The sequence below is a fragment of the Epinephelus fuscoguttatus genome, linkage group LG16, assembly GCF_011397635.1.
Source record: "Epinephelus fuscoguttatus linkage group LG16, E.fuscoguttatus.final_Chr_v1".
In the NCBI taxonomy this organism is placed as follows: domain Eukaryota; kingdom Metazoa; phylum Chordata; class Actinopteri; order Perciformes; family Serranidae; genus Epinephelus; species Epinephelus fuscoguttatus.
Genome location: NC_064767.1, coordinates 17,815,965 through 17,837,534, shown reverse-complemented (window position 1 = coordinate 17,837,534; position 21,570 = coordinate 17,815,965). Strand labels below are relative to the sequence as shown.

General features: G+C 41.0%; 2 protein-coding genes across 2 annotated transcripts in view; one reads left to right on the top strand and one right to left on the bottom strand.

Annotated features, from left to right (window-relative positions):
• The window catches only part of LOC125903271 (bifunctional 3'-phosphoadenosine 5'-phosphosulfate synthase 2-like), a 275,592-nt gene that overhangs the window by 205,726 nt on the left and 48,296 nt on the right, over positions 1–21,570 (top strand). The gene's annotated exons all lie outside the window — the stretch shown is intronic.
• sgms1a (sphingomyelin synthase 1a) lies at positions 642–21,445 on the bottom strand. Its single transcript, XM_049600101.1, has 6 exons — positions 21,340–21,445; positions 6,812–7,701; positions 6,590–6,707; positions 4,592–4,745; positions 3,565–3,731; positions 642–1,813 (listed from the first exon to the last, which is right to left on the bottom strand). The coding sequence occupies exons 2-6, from the start codon at positions 7,423–7,425 to the stop codon at positions 1,637–1,639; spliced, it is 1,230 nt and encodes a 409-aa protein (XP_049456058.1). The 5' UTR covers positions 7,426–7,701; positions 21,340–21,445; the 3' UTR covers positions 642–1,636.

Below are 21,570 nucleotides of genomic sequence, written 5' to 3'. Positions count from 1 at the left end.
TCTTTACACTTCAGTCGCAGTCACAAAAAGCAAAAAAACAAAACATGATTAGGATTATCAATAAGGACGCGTTTCACATTCATGGAAATCAACGTTAACCTGCACACACATGGTCGAATGAATCACCAGTTCTACTCATCGTGCTTCAGCTTCTTCCCCACACACGAGCTCCACGTTGAGTTTGCTACTTCTAGTTTTGGCGTTGCACTTAAGGAGGCAATGTGGAAGATACACTGTCTAAAAACTGGAAGGTAGCAGCTTGATTTAGTGACAGGAGCCACACAGAAGTACAAATTCATTACGGATATGATCAGAAACTTCACCTGAAGCTTCTGTTTTCTCTGCGTCTCGTCACCGCCGGAGAGGTTACAAGACCAGACAGCGCTGAGGGAAAGTCTGATTTCAAAATGGGACTCAATATGGGGAACAAGAGAGGGGCTTGTTGTCTGCAGAAGACACGTCCAGGTCCAGAGTAATTTAACTCTGCACCTCAGAGACATGTCTTCTCCAGTGTCCGATCAGGCAGTGGTGTTTCGCAGGTAATGTCGTGGTGGAAAAGTAATACTAGCAGATAACCGAGCATCAGTGATCAGGCTCTGAACATGGCTGGTGTTGGTTAAAGACTGAAATGTTACCGACATAAAAAAAAAAAAAAAAAAAAAATACAATTAACAGTCATTATTTTCTGTTAAAACAGCGCCGACCAACTAAGCACAGACTGACATCGTAAGCTTCAATAAATAAATGGGACATTTCACTCACTGCACTGAATTTTGGGAAAACCAATTCTCTGGTAAGGCTGGCGTAGTTGTTTTTACATTCATGGGAACGAGGACTGTTAACTAAGTACCACCTCGCACCGCGGCGTGGTCGCAGCCCGCGGCAGAGAGACACAAGACACATAGTACTTGAACTGTTTTACAATCAAGCTAAGAAAGGCACTGGAATATCGTTATACCACATTAGATTCTTATGCTCTCAGTTATCCATCTTGAAAAAGGTAAAAATCTAAAAATCTTTTTTTGTTGGACATCATTTGTTTTTGAAAAATAAAGTTTGACATACTTAAAAAAATTATTTTTTGCACCTTTTACTCATTTTAGCAAGGACAGTTTACAAAAAGTAATTTGCTATATCAAAAAAAAAAAAGGGGAAAAAAAAAGCTTATGGCATTTTGGTTATCAAATGAGCATTTGATTGACACCATTTGCACTAAAAGTCTTGTAAGAACATGAAGACGTTAACTATGGTTTTGTGCAGAGAGGGAAAAAAGTATTTGAGTCCTTTAGGCCAAAAATCTTTGAGTTTTAGAAGTTTGTGGAAATGCTTCATAAACTGTTGCGTGGCCCACGAAGAGGAAAAGACACAAAACAAATATAAATTAGTGCTCTGTGTTGGCAAATACTACCAGAAGAGAAAGAGGACGAGAGAAAACAAAAATAATACATATATATATATACGTATATACACAAAGAAAAAAAAAATACTAGGTGGGTCACAGTGCTACCCATTTGGACAGAGATGTGTCTGTTACTAGAGGTGAAATGACAGCGCTACATTTAACAGTGCCATCTTCCATGGGTATAAACAGCACTTATGGAAGTCATAGTCCTCTCCTACTTCGACATGATAAGGGTCACTGGATGTCCAGTTTGCTGTACTTCACACCGCGGTTCCATTGCAACGACCGCAGTGACAACGGCAGCTGGTAGTTACGAGGGACCGTGCCGTTGACGTTTTCTTCAAAGTATTGGAACAGTCTGTACCACCACACCCGCGAGAACGGGTTACTCTGTGACGTCTCCTTTAGCGACTGAAACAAAACACAAAACAGACACAAATACTGTCAGGGTGGTCGCTAAATTTCAAACGCAACATTCCTTATAAGTTAAATTTGAGCATGACGTCAGAATAATCGTAACAATTAGTTCCTAACTGGGAAAATTCACGTTAACACCCCCTCAAGTCAAAACAGCAATTGGAAAGTTGGTTGGCAAAAATGTTGGTGCACGATTTGGTTTTTATTATCGCATTTAATTTTTTGCTAACATGTGATTTGTAATATGGTTTTAGGTTGTAACTTTTAGTTGCTGTACGTGTAGAGTGACCTGAATTACTTGTTAGAGTGTAGGGGGTACTACGGCTTCCTCCCACAGTCCAAAGACATGCAGGTTAATGGTGACTCTAAATTGCCAGTAGGTGTGAATGTGAGTGTGAATGGTTGTCTGTCTCTATGTGTCAGCCCTGTGATAGTCTGGTGACCTGTCCAGGGTGTACCCCACCTCTCGCCTAATGTGACCCCTAACAGGATAAGCAGTTAGGAAAGTGAATGACTGAATTAAGTTCTTTATCAGCATTAATCAGGTAAAGCAATATTTTAGTAGTTTTAAAGGATGTTTTGGTGTGGCAACAAGTGTTGGACAAAATCACTTGTAATATAAAGCTTCAAACTGTTATCACCAAACTGTTTAAATACTCTCAGTCTGCGCAATAAAATCCTCTATGTAGTGACCATGCTGTTTCCACGTTACAACTTCAAGCTCATGAACATTTTGAAGTCAGAAAAAGCATTTCCCAACTTAAGAAACAGGACCATTCAAGGAGCACGTGAATGCAGCGTTACATTGAGTCAGCTGCACTTTCTGTTCCTAAAATCTCTCACGTGGACTCTTTTATATATAGATACAAAAGCAGACAGTGGTGGACGAGCAGGAACCAGATGCAATGTTGAGAAATAATTCAAAGCTAAAATAACCAGACATAATGTTTATTTGGCTAATTCAGTGAATTATATACCTGAAAACCAAAGATACTTCATCATATTAATGCTAAAATAGATAATACAGGACATTTTCAGATCACTAATACATGTACAGTGCATAATAATTATTTGTGCTCTTTCAACACATAGATGAGAAGACTGATACCACTCTTATGACTGTACGCTAAGCATGAAGTGACAGCCTGCAGCCAGTTAGCTTACAGTAGCAAAAACACTGGAAACAAGGGGAAACAACTAACTCAGCTCTGTCCAAAAATCCAGCCAGCAATTAACACATCATATCTCAATTGTTCGTTCAGTACAAAAGACGAATGTTGAAAACCACAGGGATGTTAAGTGCCACATTATGTTGAGTCTTTAAACTAAGCTAAACTAATCGGCTGCTGACTGTAGCTGCATTATAAGCCGAGAGATTGGTATCGATCTTCTCAGATAGCTCTCGGCAACAAAGAGGAACAAATTTTCCACAATGTTGAGCTTTTCATTTAAAACAAAAGCAGCTTCAGTATAAAAGTAGGAGAAAGTCTCTTGCATCTTGAGCGACAATAAAATGTGTAGATGATTAACAATCCATACAACTGTACACTGCAATGGCTCTGCACGCAGCTGAGAACACAAACTCACATTCAGATGGCAAATTCTCTCCCCTAGACCCTCCTCTTTGTGTACATACTCAACATGTACATGCTACTAAAATACAGCTTACCTTCTGCTCCAAGTTCTGATTTACTTGACTACAACTTTAGTAAAATTGTTGTGCTTGTGCTGCGTGCTGCACTCACCTGCTGGTTGGCCATTGTATGGTACCACCAAAAGAGGCGTGTAGTGATAAAATATGCAACCACCACGTCCACAGTATAGTGGTCATGGGCCAGAAGGATGCAGAAAATCCCTACAGCGCTCAAGGTCCAGCAAAACCAGTGGTACCACCAGAACCGCTTCGGTGAATCTGCCAACAAAACATAAAAAAAGAGCAGTGTTAGTACACAAGAGACACAGATCAAACCTAACAGTATCTACTAGAGAAGAGGATGAATTCTCTTTAACATCTAAATGGGCCATTAGGGCTGCTGTAGTTGCTGGAAAATCATCTGGCCTCAGAGGTACAGACTGGGCACTGTGGCACCAGAACTGTTAACCAACTTTCACCACTAGATGTCACTGATGTGGTGGCAAAGCAGCGCAGCACCATGTGATGCAGCAGAGGGAACAACTGTTTACTCAAAGCATGAGAAATGTAATAAAGTCTACAACTTGACCCTGCCATTAAGAAGCAACTGACTTCTCACTCTCGTGCTCTGTGGTAAACCAAGTGGGTGTGCAAACCAGGAACGTTAGATAACGGAAATGCCTGCTGAGGAACAGAAAATGTGGTTATGTAACAGAGCAATGTCTTAACATGCTGATACTAACATGCTAACAGACGTGCAAGAGGATAGCGCTGCAACATTTCCTTTCTGTGTACATTTCTTGATACGATTTAGAGAAGTTCTGTGAAAGCCAAGCGGTACTGGGCTTTATCAGTGAGATACAGATGGGACTGAAAAGTGTAGTGTGTGTGTACCTCAAACAACAGTTATGAAATTGAGCATATGTTGTAACCATAAGTGCCGACCTGCTTAGTCTTGACCTTCAAAAGCACAGTCGCCACTTCTGATAAATTCATCTTTCTTGTGACATCTAATCTGACCTTCAGAGGGAAGTGTGCACTAGATTATAGCAGATGAGGTTGTCACACTGAATGAGCTTCTTATGTGGCTTTATAGTAAATTCTTACATAAACCATATTAAAGACACAGAGGTACTTACATTCCTTGATGAAGAGGTACGTTAGTGTCAACATGACTGTGTGGCCACTATACAAGTAATCTCCACACATGGTGTGGGAACCTGTAATGGAGAGGCCCCCACCGGCGATCATCTTCATTATTCTCCTCATCTGTGCCTCCCAGTTCCCAAGAAGCTGAAAGAAACACATCCAGTCATCACACAACCCGTAGATTATTAATAATAAATGAAGTATAATGACTGAGACAAAGTGCTTCCTGTTAAAAAACATACATTAGATGTAAAAGTGGGATGAGGTGATCATCTCAGTAAGACTGAAAGTTAAATAACTGTATTCAAAGTGTGCAGAGTAAAGGACACATGTACTGGCACTCCAAGTATCAAAAGCAAAATTACAATTTAGAAAACTGGCTACAAAAATTGGCTTTTCAAATAACTATTTAGCCATCAGATAAATTAAGCAGCTAAAAAGAAGAGTCGTCCTTTGAAATACTAGTAGTAGTATTTTTGAAATTAAAAATAGCAGAAATTTAAAAGCGCATTTCCAGTTACTGCCATTTTGCCTAACCTGACTGGCTCTCGACCTATTTTGTTTAAAGGACCCCTAAATTGACACGCATTTGATCACAGACCCCACTTCGCTCTCGGGACTTCAAACTAAACAGTTTTGGTTTGATTAAGATCAGAATTCTGGTTTTCAACGACAGTTAGAGAGATAACAGTGGAGGAAGTGAAACTTTTGGGCAGAATAGTCACTCTTACGACTCACATTAGGCTCACTTCTATAGTGATGAGTAAATGGTAAAAGTAAACTGAGTAGACTGGGTTTTTTTAGGGGACATCCCTGAAAGTCCCTTAAGGGCTCCTAGTTGAGAACCATTGCTCTTTGAAGTTGTCTCTCATAGCATCCGTTTGTGTCTCACTACGGGGAACGCCTCCCGCATGACCTCATCAAAAGCTCAAATAACACTATGCAAGTCCTAACTGGCTGACACTGGTGACAACTATGTCTAGACCCTCCTCCTTTATATATACACAAGAGTGACATAGCATCAGTTGTCTTTCAGAACACTCCCTCACTTCGAAAGCAATGAGTGTGGTCTGGTGAGACACACACCCATGCTAGTCAAAGAACTGGGGTAACATCCATAACCATATGGTTTTTTCACCACTGTTTTTTTTTTTTTTCTTTTTCTCGAGTGTGTATCCATACTGCTGGTATTCTGTGTTCTAGCAGCACAACACTATCTCATCTCTCATCCCTACTCTTCATAATCTGCCGCTTCAGCTGAAGCCTTGCAGCAGCGGTCAGCATCCAACCTCGAGCCATTAATCTCACACCGACACCAAAACAGCTCAACTCTGTTGTTAAACCGTTTGGGTATGTTAACCGTGTGATGGTAACAGTTAGCCCTCTCACTGTGTGTGTTTGACTTTGTCCCAGGCACAGAGCTTCAGTCCCGCAGTCTCTTGATAAAAACAGAGAGTGAGGGGCTGAGCGAATCAATGAGCTGCGTGCAGCTCCATAATGAAATGAGATCTTTTTTAAATAGTCAAATTTGCTGTCAAGTTGTGGTGATTGGACAAAATTGCAATGTCGCGCAGAATTCAAGGGGTTTGGCTGAATTTTGTTGTTGCCATCAAAACATCCTGGAGGGACTGCATGATCCAGCAACCCAACTGAAATGCTGCCCACAATAGTTTACATAAAAGAATATGAAACTGCATTTCTAGAAGAGAATTTGTAATATTACATTGATAGGAACTACAGAAAAGTGAAGCAACCACTCGAAGCTCTCGCTCACAAAAAATGGACATGCACATATCTTACAATCAGTGGTCAGTGGAGAGTACTCAGAAGCTTTTCAGCTCACAAATGAGATGTAATTTTTTGCTGAATTCGCCCATTCAGCATGCTTGTCCCGACAGCAGTTAAGTAAGAAAGAAGCCTTTTATGCTCAACCAAACTACAATGGCGAGAGAAATAAAAGTGTGTGTGTGTTTGTGTGTGTATAATACCTTTGGAGAGCATTTGAAGTGCATCCCGGGAACAGGCAGAGTGGTGATGTACATTGTAATACACCGGTACAGATAAAGTGTGCCCACAATGAAAAAGAACCGCCTGCCTATAATTGACCTGGAAAAAAAAATGACAGGGAAAATGAATCATATGACATTTTCATTTAGCTGCATTTCAGATTCTATCTAAAAAATATTTGGGCTGACTAAACTAGAGTGTACCTGTGCTTGAGTAGAATCCACTGTATCAGCCAGAGTCCCACCAGCAGCATGCCATTAATCTCACAGATGGAGAAGGCCCACTCCACCCTGTCAAACAGGTCGAAGAACTTATCAGGCAGCGGTGGGGTGTGCTCCTTTGGAGGTACTCTCTCATGGACCACTGAGATGACAACCGTTGTAGTAACAAAGCACACCACAGCATAGACGAACGCTATGCCTGTCTTTCCCCACTCAGCAGGGAACGAGGAGCGCGTTTCTATTGTAGGGATGGGGATGTGGACCATCTCCATCCTGAAGTCCTTCATCCCCAATGTGCCATTCCTCTGAGGCTTGGTAGTTCCATTAGGTAGTCCACCAGCATGCCCGTTTGCATGCCCGTTTTTGTGAGCCTCGATATGAGTCTCTATTCGCAGCGTCTCAAGTCGCTCCAACAGCTGCTGCCCGCCATCAGACGACACCAGTGAGAGGGGAGGTATCTGGAAATCTGTCTCATTGATCCTGAGCAGAGCAGCACCGTCCGTCTGACGGAGGGCATCAATGTACTCCGGCATCCCCTCTTTGCTCAGCCAGTCAGAGACGTCCTCTGCTGACCATGCTGCCACCTTTTTCATCATGGCCAGTGGGCAATGCGGAGGTTTAGGAGCGTCCTCAAGCTAGAGGGGAAGGTTCTCAAGAGGTTTGGCGGTCTATGGGGCAGTGGTAAGTCCTCTCCAGTTTTGGCACATGGTGTTTCTTGCACCCAGAGGGAGCCCAGCCTCCTCCTGAAGTGATGGAGGGAGAAAGTAGGCAGCAGGGTCACTCAGAATCAGGACCAATAGACAGCAGGTGAACCACAGTGGCCTCCTTTGGCTGTCTTCACCTCATCAGCTCTTCCTCCACACACTGCGCCCCTGTTAAAGGAACAATAAAATGCTGTGAACCAGAATACAGTGATATCTTCTTATACAACTCTACTGGGTGTAGTCATGGACCGGATGCCTGGTCAGACCTGGAAGCTATTTTGTATACTCTGAATAATAGAACAGCATGACGCACAGATTGTTTGGCCAAGTCCGAACTACTGAAAATCACAGATGAAACCACTTAAGCTCCATTTCACAGACATGAAACATTAAATGAATTATTCACATCATTCTATAGCTTTTACAACAATAACAGCAGCAGCGTGAGGACTCAGTCAACCAGTGGGTTTCCCCTCTTTGATCCTCACTTCAGGGAAATCTTGTCATACATCACTGGCATTAGTTCTTTTATACATGACCCGCTTCTCCACTGTGAAAGTGTAAATGAGCACAAGGACTGCATGCAATGGTGCTTTTGAACTACCCTCATGAATGGGTTTAAAACCACTATTATTGGACAGCGGTGTGTAAACAGATCCAAGGTGCACTGAAGGGAGAGAAAGTGATGGATGGGAAGAGAAAAGAAAACAGAGGCAGTGATTAATCATTCATTTGATAACGAGAACAGACAGGGCCAAACAGATAAATCTTAATTTATATAGTTTGATGGAGTGGCCATGCCAACTGACCGTGTAATTCAGGTTACTTTACCACTTTAAACTGTAGCTACAGCAGATAAATGCTATCCTACCAGTTCTTGCCTTTTCGATTTAGCTTAACTTTGTTTTCTATAGTGTTCGTTTCTCATCCAGGCTTCAGGCAACAGCCAAAGTTTAGCATTCACAAGGACAGGAACTCACACATCTGCTGCATATCATGCGGTTGTTTATAGACCGCGATGTCGGTGGTGGACGCAGGGGTGGCCCTGCTTGTGTTCGGGGGAGTGTGAGGTACAGCTGGAGGCAAGTCCTGATCTACTGCATGGATATGAGAGGGAGGATGGGAGGGGTAAACAGACTGCAAGAAGGAACTCATAAATCAGAGTGAAGGTCAGCACCGAGCACTGAGACAGCCCCACCCCTGTAAAGAGGGCAATCAGCCAGCCGTCAGGCCCCGGCACAGCCAGCTCAGCTAAGGCCAATAGCAGCTAAATACACTGGCTGGATGGCTGGTTGGCAGGACAACAAACTGCACATCAGTCAGCTCGGCTCAGAGGCCTGTTCATTTAGGCCAGCAAAACAGGGCCAGATAAATGGGCTATAAGCTGGGTCGTCTACGACTCTGACAACACCTGGCATCAGATTTATTCCTGCTGAGGTCTGGAGAACAGTTTGACCCAATAACCCCAGGGTTCAGACCTAACATACAGAGCAAGTGTGAAAACAAACATATGGATAGCATGCAAACAACACAGCTGGAGAGTCCTCGTTGCAACAGCTCAGCTACGTGACAACCCAGCTGTGTACCTTAACGTAGTGTGAAGAGTGCAAAGGAGGGCAGTATTTAGTGGAAATAAAAAAGAGAAACAGAGACAAAGAGCACTTGCATCACTTGAGACAGATCAGAGATTAGCTGTCACTGAGTCAGCTGTGTGCTGAGGACCTTTGGTCTATGAATCAGCTTACAGCGGGCTTGGTGAAGAAATAATCTCACTCGACTGCACTGCCTAAAAGGGAAACAAACTAATCCTGAAACTAATGCACTAACCTGTATTTACCCAAGTGTCTGAATGCTGCGGCCTCCCCAGAAATCCTGAACATAAGGGTGCTATTTCAAAATAAGATGTGCTTTGTATTTTGTTAGAAGAGAATATGCATGTCCATTTTGGTGCTGGAATGATGTTATTGTTCTTTTATCCAAGCAAATACCTGGACATGGAGAAATAACAAGTATCTGGCAAACATACACTGACTCACTTCTCAATGGCTGTAACCTGACCCTGCAGGAACACATAGATCCTGCAATAACATGAGATTGTGGAAAATACATATTTCTCCCAAGCAAATCTTTGTGTGCGGAGGTTAACCGACACCTGACGACCATGAAGCAGGCCTTCATACAAATGTTTCTGCCAGAAGCAAAGCAGATGGAAATCTTCATGGCTATACTGTTTGAGGGCAGAGAACTACAGAAACAGAGGAAAGTCTGGAAATGCTTAAGCCTTATGATGTTGTGAATTTTGATCCGAGATAAAAGAAAACATCGAAGCAACTCCCTAAACAAAGGATTCTGACCTTGAAGGCCTTTTGTTACGTTTCAGAGCTTCAGTAAATATGACAGCACGAGAGAAAGACAACACAGGAGGATTGTTTTTCCAGTGTTGAGGTGTGTACTTACTGAGCAGGAGGAGTACTATTGTCATTTGTTTACTTATTGTAGGCCTGCTTTAAAAGGGCTGACATCATTCTTTTGAGGATGCATAAGGTGCTGAGGGAAGTGGCCTTTTGTTTTATGTGACCACCAAGAGACAAGGCACACGCACTCAGCACTGCACGCATGCACGCGCAGAGAAGATAAAAGCACCGAAGTCTTGGAGGGGTTTTAAAGTGACGTAACTTTAAACAGCTGAACTTTGAATCTTAACACTGCTCATAAACCACGCGGAGTTCACACGTACTGAACTGATAAATCAGGCAGCCACTTGTGCCTGTAGATTAATAAACAGGAAGAAGCTCTCGATGCAGAGAGCTGGATTCAAAAAGGTTTACTTTTCTTTCTCCAACACTGCATTCACTTCTTCTTTAATCATGTAAATCTGACTACTGGAAAATTCCCTACACACTTTAGATGTGTGCTAACTACAAGCCCCCTCCCTCTCTGTGTAAGTGTGTGCATCCATGTTTTACAGCGCACACGTGCTAATCTCCAAGCCTACCAGGAACTCTACTGGTTTCACTTCTTGACATCCACACGCGCTTTGCTGTCATTGTGGAAATGCTCGAGTCAGTTGTGGACAGTCCTCAACAGTGGTGCATGATGGTATCATGGCCCACCACATGTTTCACGCTGAAAGGCTCGTCCATTATGTAACTATAACCCGACTGTCAAAGAATAATAATATATTTGGCCAGTGTCTAAATTAAGCACTGATAACACTTGTACTTTTAGCGTAAGGGCTGTGAACTGTACAAACCTGCCCAAAGACACTAGGCCAACTGTAGTGACTGAGTATGCAACGCTTACCTTCTGAGGGCTTGAAAAGTGGTTGTAAAAAGTCTGTAGTTTAATCCATCATGTAAATTAGGCTGTGGTCAGCTGTATTGATGGATTCTTAGATTATAATAGTGAAAAGTACATACTGAAGGCACCTAGGTAAATATTAATTGATAACAGCAGTTAAGTTATGTGTTCACTTCCCTGAATCTTCAATGAAACCTCTATCAAACGACTTAGTCATAAGTCTGTTTTGCTTAAAGGAAGTGGAGCATCAGGGTTTTGAGTGGTGTGTCACTACAGCGCTTGCTCAATAGCACCTCAGTGGTGGAGATGCCATTGGAGCAAAAACTACTTAAAAGGGGCTCGGTGGAGTTTTCTTGTAAACAAAGAAAACTAGTTAACAAAACATTGCAATGTGTCCATCCTTGAGCTTTAACAAGCGTGCCAGTTGCCTTTCCCTCAAAACAAATTTGCAAACCCAAAGTATTTTCACTCCAACACTGCTTAAGATAAGATAAGATAAGATAAAACTTTATTGATCCCACACTGGGGAAACTCACATTACAGCAGCTGAAATAGCACAGATAGAACCTACGTTCACTGGTTTCTTTTCTGTCTTTGCTAATGCATGCACATATCTTGGCATGTTACCAACACTTGTTGATTATTGAAACAGTGCGGTAGGGCTGCGATTCTTGCCAGTGGCATTGCATGTACGTCCTTGTGTACATCCACAAGAAACAAACGCAAGACCCCTGTAGAAAATTATTATTATTATCATTATTATTATTATTATTATTTATTGCTGTTTCTTGTATTTTTTTTTTTGCCTTTTTTGCATGCCCAGTTTTTTAAGTTTTTAAATACTGAAATCTTTAATCTGACTATTTCCCCTTGACTGCTGTAACACTGGAATTTCTCAATTGTGGGATCAATATAGGTGTATCTTATCTTACCTTATCTTATCTTAAAAACAGCTGAACAGCGCTACTAGAGGTCTGACATTTAACAGGGAACCTTTGAGTTGCCAGTATGTGTCTTCAGAAGCACTTGTTGGATGGGCCAATACCTTTCAGACGTTACATTAGAGGGGCTTTGTCCAACAATTTCTGTAACTTTCAGACAATCCGACATTAACACTTACCTCCCACCACAATCGGCCAGCTTTGTGGTGGTTAGAAACGAGCCAGGGTTTAAACTTCTCTCTAGTTCTCCCTTGTTTATTCCTGACACAATTAATTTCAGTTTTCAGAGTGCAACACTGCTGGAAACCACACGGTGTTGCACTTTTCAGAGTGCAACACCGTGTGGTTTCCAGCAGAGATTCTGAATATGTGCGCCTTTATCTCTATTTAAAAAAAATAGCACACCACAATCTGAAGTCAATCAATTTAACCCCAAACTGATTTACAGATCGCTTGCTTCTTCTATTAAGTGAATATTCCATCTATATCACTATCAAAAAAAGACACAGACCCCAAGAAGCAGCATTCAAAGATACAGCGTAGCTGAAACACCACAGGAGGATAAAAGCTGTTTCATGTCACCACTTCCTCTTACTTTGACATCTCTCTCTGCTATACAAACCTCAATCAAGCGGAAATACCACCACAGATTTTTAAAACCAATATAAAATTGTGTTATTAAAGTAAAACTGACAACAGTACTGGGAGCACAACTGCTAAAGTAACTGTGCTCACTCGAAATGAAGTGAATCATAGTCAAATAAAACATTACCGCCACTGCACTTTTCCCTCGTGTGGTAAGACGCTCCCCTCAGAAGGTTGTTGAGGCCAAGCCTAGGGGAAGGGGGGGGGGGGGGGGGGGGTTTCACAACAACAGCGTGTCTGTGCTTGAGCTAGTTGCTGAACCAAATCTCAAACCACTCTGGTGTTTCCACCGAGGAGGAACCCGTCATAAGCTCAAGATAACATCATTGTGTAAAACTAAGCTCAAGTACAGACAGTGAGTAGCAAGGAGAGCTCTGAGGTATGACTGGATGGAAAATGTAATTCAGTTGTCCTTAAAGTCAACTTGTGCACTGCTGATCCTCGAGAAATTGAGAACGGGGAAATGTAAAAACCAGCAGCAAATAAAAAAAATAATTGAGGATTCAACCCAATAAAAAAAGATGCTGACGGCGTAAAGACTACTTTGTCTCCCTGGATACAATCTGATGAATACACTGACAGAGCCATTCCCTATGTTTGTTTTTAGCAGCCATGTTTGCTGTGATATGAGAGTTGCCATCAACCATCCTGAGTTCTCCGTAGTTGCAGTTGTTAAAAAAAATAATCAGCTTCAGTCATTTTTCAAGGTCAAAGGCCAAATGTTATCTGGTTCCAGCTTATCAAATGTGAGAATTTCTTTGCCTTTATTTGTCATATGTCACAGCAAACTGACTATCTTCAGATTTCAGACCATTGATGGAACATAACAAGCAATTTGAAGACATCACTGTGGGCCTGGAGAATTTATTTTACTAGTATTTCATGAATGAAATAATCCGTTGAGGAAATACTCTTGATTATTCGCTAATGAAAATTATCGTTAGTTACAGTAAATTATTTCCTAGGTCTGATTAGGGCAACTTTTAAACTGGTACAAATGTGGGCCAGTTCACAAAAAGCTTGCTGGTGCCCGGGTCCAGCACCTGTGATACAGAAACTAAAGACGGAACTGGAACCACATCAAATCTGTGCAGTCCCGCACATGGTTTCAGTGAAACTTCTCATGCTTGAATGTTTAACTGCTCATGTTGCATTTAACCTGGATATGTCAGCAGACATGACACTGCACAACCAGCAAACACTCACATAAAAGCCAAATGAAGATAATATTCCCCCTCGAAACCCACTTTTTAAAGAACTGCTTTGTTAGCTCTCGCCCTGCCTTGTGTGCTGGGGGTGTTGTCCTTTCCTTTGTACACCTTTTTGAAAGGGTAATATCCCTTTACAGGTTTTTTTATCTTGTGAGGCACCCTGACAATGGCTGATCAACGCACTCTCACCTGTATCCCTTTACACCTAGTGTACAAACGCCCCACAGGTAGACAATGATAGGCCAATATTTACACAACTGGGCCAGGCTGGTTAAAGTGATCATGGTTAAAGATTAACTGTGTATGCTCCAGCGTGCAAAGGGGTTCAGTTTAACTGTTTGAATTTGCTGATACTTAAACTATGCTTTATAGAGTATGGTGCTGTGGCTCCTGCTATTTCTAAGAACCTGTAAGTTAATAGCCAGAAAAACTTTGGGAGAAAAATCACTCACACACCTTAAACAACTTGGGTAATGCACTGTAAACTTATACAGCGCTCAGCGACCAGCAGCCTATCGTCTTTGAAGTATTTGGGAAGGACGGACTAAATGAAACAGTGTTTGGCTTCAGTGAATACAGAGGAGATGAATAACATGCTTGGAATGTGCAGCATTTTACAGATTAAAGGGTCAACTCATCCAAAATCACACACACAAGAAAAACATTTCACCACTTGCTAACCATGCACATAGTTTTAGTTTTATATGCCAAGTCTTTGAGATTTCTGCCATCGACCAAATACAGCACTGCTCCAGCAATTTTAAAAAGGAACAAAATTAAAGATTAGAAACATGTTTTTATAATTACAAGCAACAAAGAACATTAATAAATTGACTTGACTTTGTAACTTGCTAATGAATTAAGGGCTAATGTATTTCTAGTGGTTTTTCCAGGTATCAGACACTTAACTTGAATGCTTTTTAAGACCTTCTCAAGATAATTTCGAACCAAATTTAAGATTGCTTTTTGGACAAATCATCTTTTTTTATTTAAGCATTGCAGGTAGGTACAAAAGGTAAGGCGTAGTGAGTTAGGTTAATCTAAATTTTGCCAACAGGTCAGTGCAAGTATTAAATAAAGTATGAGGTTATGTGGTAGGTTTAAAGATTTGCACCATTTTTCATGCAGAAGAGCTTGACTCATTTTGACATAAAGAAAATCAAAAGATGGAAATTCAAATTTAAGACTATTTATTGACTTTGAAGGCCCAATATTTATGAAATTGAATTTAAGACAATTTAAGACATTTTAAAGACCTGCAGACACCTTGAAAAATGTCTAGTTCATTGCAAGCAATAAATAGGACCATAACATCACATGACTGTATTGACTAAATGATTATTGTTGTGTATACAAGCAAACAATTACGGCTGACACAACTGTAGATTGTAAAAATCAACATAGCCTTGGAGCCGTCAACAAGACCAAAATCAATGTAAGAACCAATGCAGATGGGTGTTGCAGTGCAAGATGGCCTTTAAAGTAAATCAGAATCAGTACAGGCATCAATTTTACATTTTAAAAATCATGCCTAAACTTCCACGTTTTGCATCCACACTTGGTTTTCTATTGTCAAGAAAAAGTGTATACTCTACAGCGTCCTTGAGCAACACATTAATCCTCAGCTCAGGGAACAATGACCTACACTAATCTATCAATATATCTGGCATGTTGAGCAACACATGCATACAACAAGCATAAAACAGCTCCTGGACACAACACCAAGCTTGATGTGATAGCACATACATAAGCCTGTATTAGATACAAAGTCATTCAATTTGCATAAAATGTTAGAGCTCTCTTGTCACATCAAAGGTCTAACAACAGATAAGCTATTAGAGAGGTCTTAACACCATCACAAGTTATTCAGAGCAAGAAAAATGTATGAAACTGAGAAATTTAATGTCTGATTACAGCTTTGACTGAGTACAGTTACTGTGAAGTTAAGACCACAGGCAACGACGTCTGATATTTATTTGTGTCAGGGAATAATCAATCTGCTAGCCTTAACAGCTGACAACAGAAGCTCCAAAACACGTGTTGCATAACATCCTCCCACTACTGCCAAGGAATATTGCACTTCTAATTTTGTCAGATAACTAGACTACAGTTGTAGTGGGAGGATGAAATCTAAATAGGAGGTAGAACAAATGATTGCAGTTTAAATGCTTCCAGGGTGGGTAATTTAAAGTGTCGCTTAACTGTGGTCATAACTCCATGATTGACAGACGTAACTACATTTGGAAGGTGTGATACCATTTTTTGTATCATTTTAACACAAATACTTTCATTAAAATGAGCTATTTCAACTCATTTGCATATCAGTTAAAGTGTATTTGCGTGTCTAAATACCTTGATCTCCTTATGATTCACCCTTAAATCAAATAAGTTAAAGCTGATTACGTGTTACAAGGGCAGACGCAACTTTTTCCTCTCCTGCCATTTTACAAAACCCATGAACTCATCTGTCATTACATGATATTATTACAGAAAAAACACAGATTAAGTCTACAATGGCAAATAAACCTAGTCTAAAATGTGCTTCATCATACCGACCTTAGCAGCTCTGCCATCACAGAACAATATTATGTCCTATCAGTCTGTTAATTAACAGAGCAAGCTGTTCGGCCAAGGGTAAAAATCGAGACAGGCCATAAAGCATGGATGGCTCTTACAGAAGTCTCGGGGGAGCTGAGCTGAATGGCACAACAACCACTGAACTGGTAGGTGCTATCTGCTAATGAGAAAGCCACCTGTAGCTTTATGAGTCACTGATTAGGATGTCAGACCCTCGCAGCCCCAGAGGACCAGCACGCCTCTCCCCTCTCTGTTCAACTGCATGTGGTGCAGACACATCAGAAATTATATCTGGCATAGCACACGGGGGACTTGTTGTCAACAGGGGGTAATTAGCGTGCAGCGCGGCATTTAGCCCATCTTTTTAGATATCAACTTTCCAAACTGTGAGTGTCAACAAGACTGACAGCTTAACGGACTTGAAATGACTTTGCATGTTTGAGCAGAAAGATGCAGTTTCCTAACTGTGTTTGGCTGACACTAAAAACTTCTTAATGACACTGTTGAATCCTTGAAATTGGCGACACCCTTAACCACAGAGAGAGTTATCAGTCTGTACACTATCTTGTACAGTCATGTATAGTCAAAAAGCTTATTCCCATGTAGGCTGGAACTATGTTATTTCCAATTTAGAAGATTTATGGACACACCATATGCAGAAAATTAACCCAGTACCTTCCTAATGTCAACTGTTTTAAAATAAAAACAATATTCCTCAAGTGCACAACAGCTTTGGAAAGTTTTTCTGCACAAAAGATGCACTTTTGCACTCTTTTATTGTCCCTGCTTTATTAGTTAGTGTCTCCTTCACATTCACACTTTGTACACACATAATTTGGTTTTAATCTGTGCTTCTTCAAGGACAGCTGTGAGCACAAAATGACACACTGGCCTGCCACTGGCCAAAGTCATACCAGCTATCCTCGGTGCAGCATCATGTTGCATTTAAGTAGGCCAAAATATGCACAAATCAGGGCGGGAGTAGGTCTACAGCGATTAGGCTATTTGAGTTTTTACCTGATGATATCAACTTGCTGCCCCATTATTTACACCAAACACTCTGTGAAACCTGATTAACATAAGAGGAACGCAGGAGGACGTTAGAGACAAGTCAGGACAGGGGGATACCCAGCTAAGGTGAGCAGGCTACACAATAGCACAAAGCAGAAAAAAGCTTCCCTTCACAGGGGTGGCTTGCACTACTTAACATTCCTTACCATCACTCCATTCCCTACCCCTGTCAATGTGCATTTGTCATGTACTAGCATCGTCTGGTGTAATATAAAACCTTACATATCCTTTCTAATCTTCAAACTCTGCTAAATTCACTTAGTCTGTTTAGCTCCTTCATTGATTCAAGCCCAGCTAAGTAAGATGACATTAGACGCCTTAAACACCGCCCTTCTGTCCCACAAAGCTTATTACAATTCATCTCATATTTTGACATAATTTCTCTTCTGAAACACACAAAATAGGCTACATAGAAGTGCCACTAGCCTAGATTTCCAAAAAGCAGTTGTAGGCCACAGGAAACTGGGACATCATGTGAGTGGCGGCAAAACTTCATGTGTTTCTAATTATGGCAGAAACAAGATTAAAGCCATTACATATTGTTTCTCTGGAGGCAAACCATTGATGGAAATCAAATGATCAATGGCTATTGGCTGGCACTAACACTGTAGTACCATATGCCAGAATGACAAACAGGCCAATGCCATCAAGTAATAACATTACCCCAGCTGTGGTTTGAGAACTGGGGCTCTAGTACGCTGGAGAGGAGGAGATACACACATTTGTAAAATGTGTAATTGTTTTAGAAAAGACCAAAATAATCTTAAGTGCCAAACTTGTACCAATTTTAGCACAAACATTATTTTCTGTCTTGTAAGCTATCTAAAAACAAACTGATAGGCAATATAAAAAGATGAATGTTGAGGAAGTTCTACTGGGGTTAACAAACCTTATCAGTACCAACCAGCGTATTTAATGCAGAGTCATCGTGAACCCACAGAGATCTTCTTCAGGGTTTGTCAGGCCGTTGCTAACTGTGTTTGCACTGGCAGCCATGTGTATAATTTGGCTCAACTTAAAATTTACCCTGAGGCTTACCTTCCAGGTGAACAGGTGGTTAGATTACATTACATCTACGGAGGGGATGTTCATATTAGTTGACACTTTCATAGAGGTGTTAATTTAAGTGCATGTTGTAGCATTTAAGGTCATAGTTAGTGGTGTTGCACAGGACTGTATTGTACTGAAAGATGCTGCTTATACCTCACTCCATGTATGTCAATGGAAAGGACAACAAACAAATACACCTCTTAACGTATTGTAGTCTAGTACAAGAACACTTTTAACCATGACCTCAGTAATAAACATGGCATATAATTGAATTTATACACTTCTGACAATGTCATCTAAAACTGATCATTATAAACTTTAAGAGGAGAATTTAGTTTAAAAAAACAATGTGTTCGTACAACCAATTAGAGTCAATAAATCAGTTTAAAAAACTATACAAAAAAGATATTTTTGGCAGATCTATAGACGAGGAAAGGTTGTGTTAGGGGAGTGCATATTTATTTTGTAACACTGGGTAGTACTTGGACCATAAATAAACTGGGTTTATTACTTATTTATTTAACTGTGTGGTAAATAAACTGGGGGTAGTTGTATATTAGTTCGGGATATGTTGAAATAATATATGCGTTAAAAGAAGAAATGTAAGGAAGGGGTAGGCACATAAAAGTTTTACTTCTACCAACTACTTTTTGGACACTGTTATCTTTGTCTTGTTTATTTTTTTATTTTTTATTTTGGTTCTAAATAAAGTCATTCATTCATTCAAGATAGATGTTGTGGCATTGCTGTTGCATTAGATAACCTCAGACTGTATTGGTGTGCCTAATAAAAGTAGCTCCTGAATACCTTGTCATTGACACTGAATGAAGTCTATTTGTGTCAACTGGGTGAAGAGGGATACAGCCTTGGCACATGTTTTTCCTAGTTTTATATCTAGTAACAGCACTTTAATAAAAGTATTTTAATGATGGTGCTCGCTCTAGTGTTAAAAATATACTCATGCAGCTTTAAACTGCTGAGTGAAAACATCAGGAGATCATCTACTACATTCAGATGTAAGGTTTTGAAATGAGAATCTGATTCTGACATTTTTGGCTGTTTGTTACTAATATTAATTTGAAATACATGAATTGATGGTGAGTTATAATAGTTGCTGAGCTGAGGTTTAAATCTAAATGTCCATCCTCCTTGTCTGCTGCAGTCTCTCTCCTGGTTGCTGTTGGAGTCTCATCCGTCTGCCTCTCATCCTGTCCTTATGATATCTGTGTGTTTCATAATTTCCTGGAGCTCTGTTTCTCTCCTTCAAAAATCAAGATCAGACATTTGCACGAGCTAACACTGACATGAGTTGCAGATAAATGCAAACATTGCTGAGGGGGGTGCTAATACCAGTTAGCCATGGAGTCATATTTTTACAAGCTCGGACTGATTCATCAGTCATATCCTGTAAAGCTTTGACAGAAATGACACCTCGCTGTAATGTCTTTAGGGTAATCTGAAGCCTCTATATAGAAGTGGGAGTGTGTTGCATCCAGTCCAGAAATATACATTATTTTTTGGTTCTGAATTAAAGCAGAAATCTTTATTAAAATTACTAAAGACATTAACATTGTTCCACTTTTCCAGAGGAAGTTGATGATCCATGATTGCCCAATATGTTTGGTTGTCAGCTTACACAGTTTTCCATAGCTGTGCCTACAGAAAACTCATTGTTTCCACTTGTTGATAGTCTGACATGCTTTGCTTTGGCAATGAGGCTTTCTCAGCAACCGGGCTGCATGCATTGGCAACAATAAACCCCATTGACTCACTTTAACATTTTGCCCCCTTGACACTCACTGCAGTCATACTGTTTGTGTCTGTGCAAAGTTGCTTTCTCACCAGTTCCGCCACACAGACACCTCTCTGTTTATTTCGATCAATGTCTCCCTTGGCTCATTTTGTCTGCCCTGGCAGTTTCGCAGTGGCCTCAGTGGATCTTGGGTTAGCATGCCTTGCTAACAGGGCAGTGGCTTCTGTTTTTTTCCTAACGACACAACTGTTCAAACACATCTGTGATCAAGTTTTTCCCCCTCTTTCCCCAAAAGGGGAAGAAGGGACGTGTCTGTGAAGCCATGCTAACGTTAAATCAGGTCACCCGCTCCGCCCTGCTCTTAGGGCGAATAAACGAGGCAAACAAATAGACCCAGCCAAGAGGCGCCGGTGAAACAAATGTTTGACTTACTACTCCGGGTTAATATTTGCATAGAAAAACAGCAGCTGCGAATATAGTCGTCGATTTACTTCAGCTGTAATGTTAGTCGGCACACCTGTGAGACAGCGTTAACAGTTAGACCAAAATCATGGCTGACACAGGTGGCTCTATTTGCATAAAAACAATGCTTTCATTCACATTAGGGCCTCGGCAGTTACTGTATAGTATGGCTTAAGAGCTTATAGTCTGACCACCTAAAAATAGATAGGCAAGCTGGCGTCTTCGGTATTTTAGCTAGCTAGCTTGCTAGCTAAACACAGCATACACTGGGGTCGTGAATTCCTAGCGCGATTTGGGGTAACGGTTAGCTATACATGACTGTGGATTACAAAGCTGGACAATGTGTATGTGTTTCTGTAACCTAAATATTAACCAACTTAACGTTTTGTGTGGGTTGAAATGAACGCAGCGCGACCTGAGAGTAACGTTAGCTTCCCTGCCAATCACGTTGGATCGGGATTAACGATAACGGAGATGGTTTGTCGTCAACTGATAAAATGTTTCAACACAAGGCCAGTGAGCAGCAGTACTTAATGCTAGCTAACATTTCGTTTTTTTATCAGATAAAACGTTAAGAAGTGGTCGGTCACATAGCGCATACCGACGAGCTACGCACACAACAAAGGTGTTAAACTGAGTTTGTGCTGAAGCATAACACATTAACTAACAGTTACCTTACCACGACTTGGAACCACAGTCTTAACTGAGCAGCCCCACACAGGGCTGAGAGGACTCGGCGGGTAGCTCCGTGTGCTCTCGACAAAAGAGGAGTAAACATGTGTGTAGTAAAAAATACCTTGCCGTCGAAATGTTGAAGGACTTCTCTTCAAATTGTAGTTGATGTCACCGCAATGTGGTACGAATCCCTCTGTGGGTCTCTCCGGTGTTTTCATGGGTAGGCGGCTTGTGACTGGAGAAGCTGGGAGTTCCCTTCATACCGTCACCCGTGCTGCCTTCATAAAAATCGGAAATATGTCACACTTATGTGATCAGACGAGAAATGACGAGGGAAAAGGTGTGATTTGTC

Coding starts and splice junctions, on each gene's coding strand:
- sgms1a (XM_049600101.1), bottom strand. CDS start 7,425: ATGATGAAAAAGGTGGCAGCATGGTCAGCAGAGGACGTCTCTGACTGG. Junction 6,708..6,811: donor TGGATTCTACTCAAGCACAG/GTACACTCTAGT, acceptor TTTTTTTTCCAG/GTCAATTATAGGCAGGCGGT. Junction 3,732..4,591: donor GTACCTCTTCATCAAGGAAT/GTAAGTACCTCT, acceptor TTTTGTTGGCAG/ATTCACCGAAGCGGTTCTGG.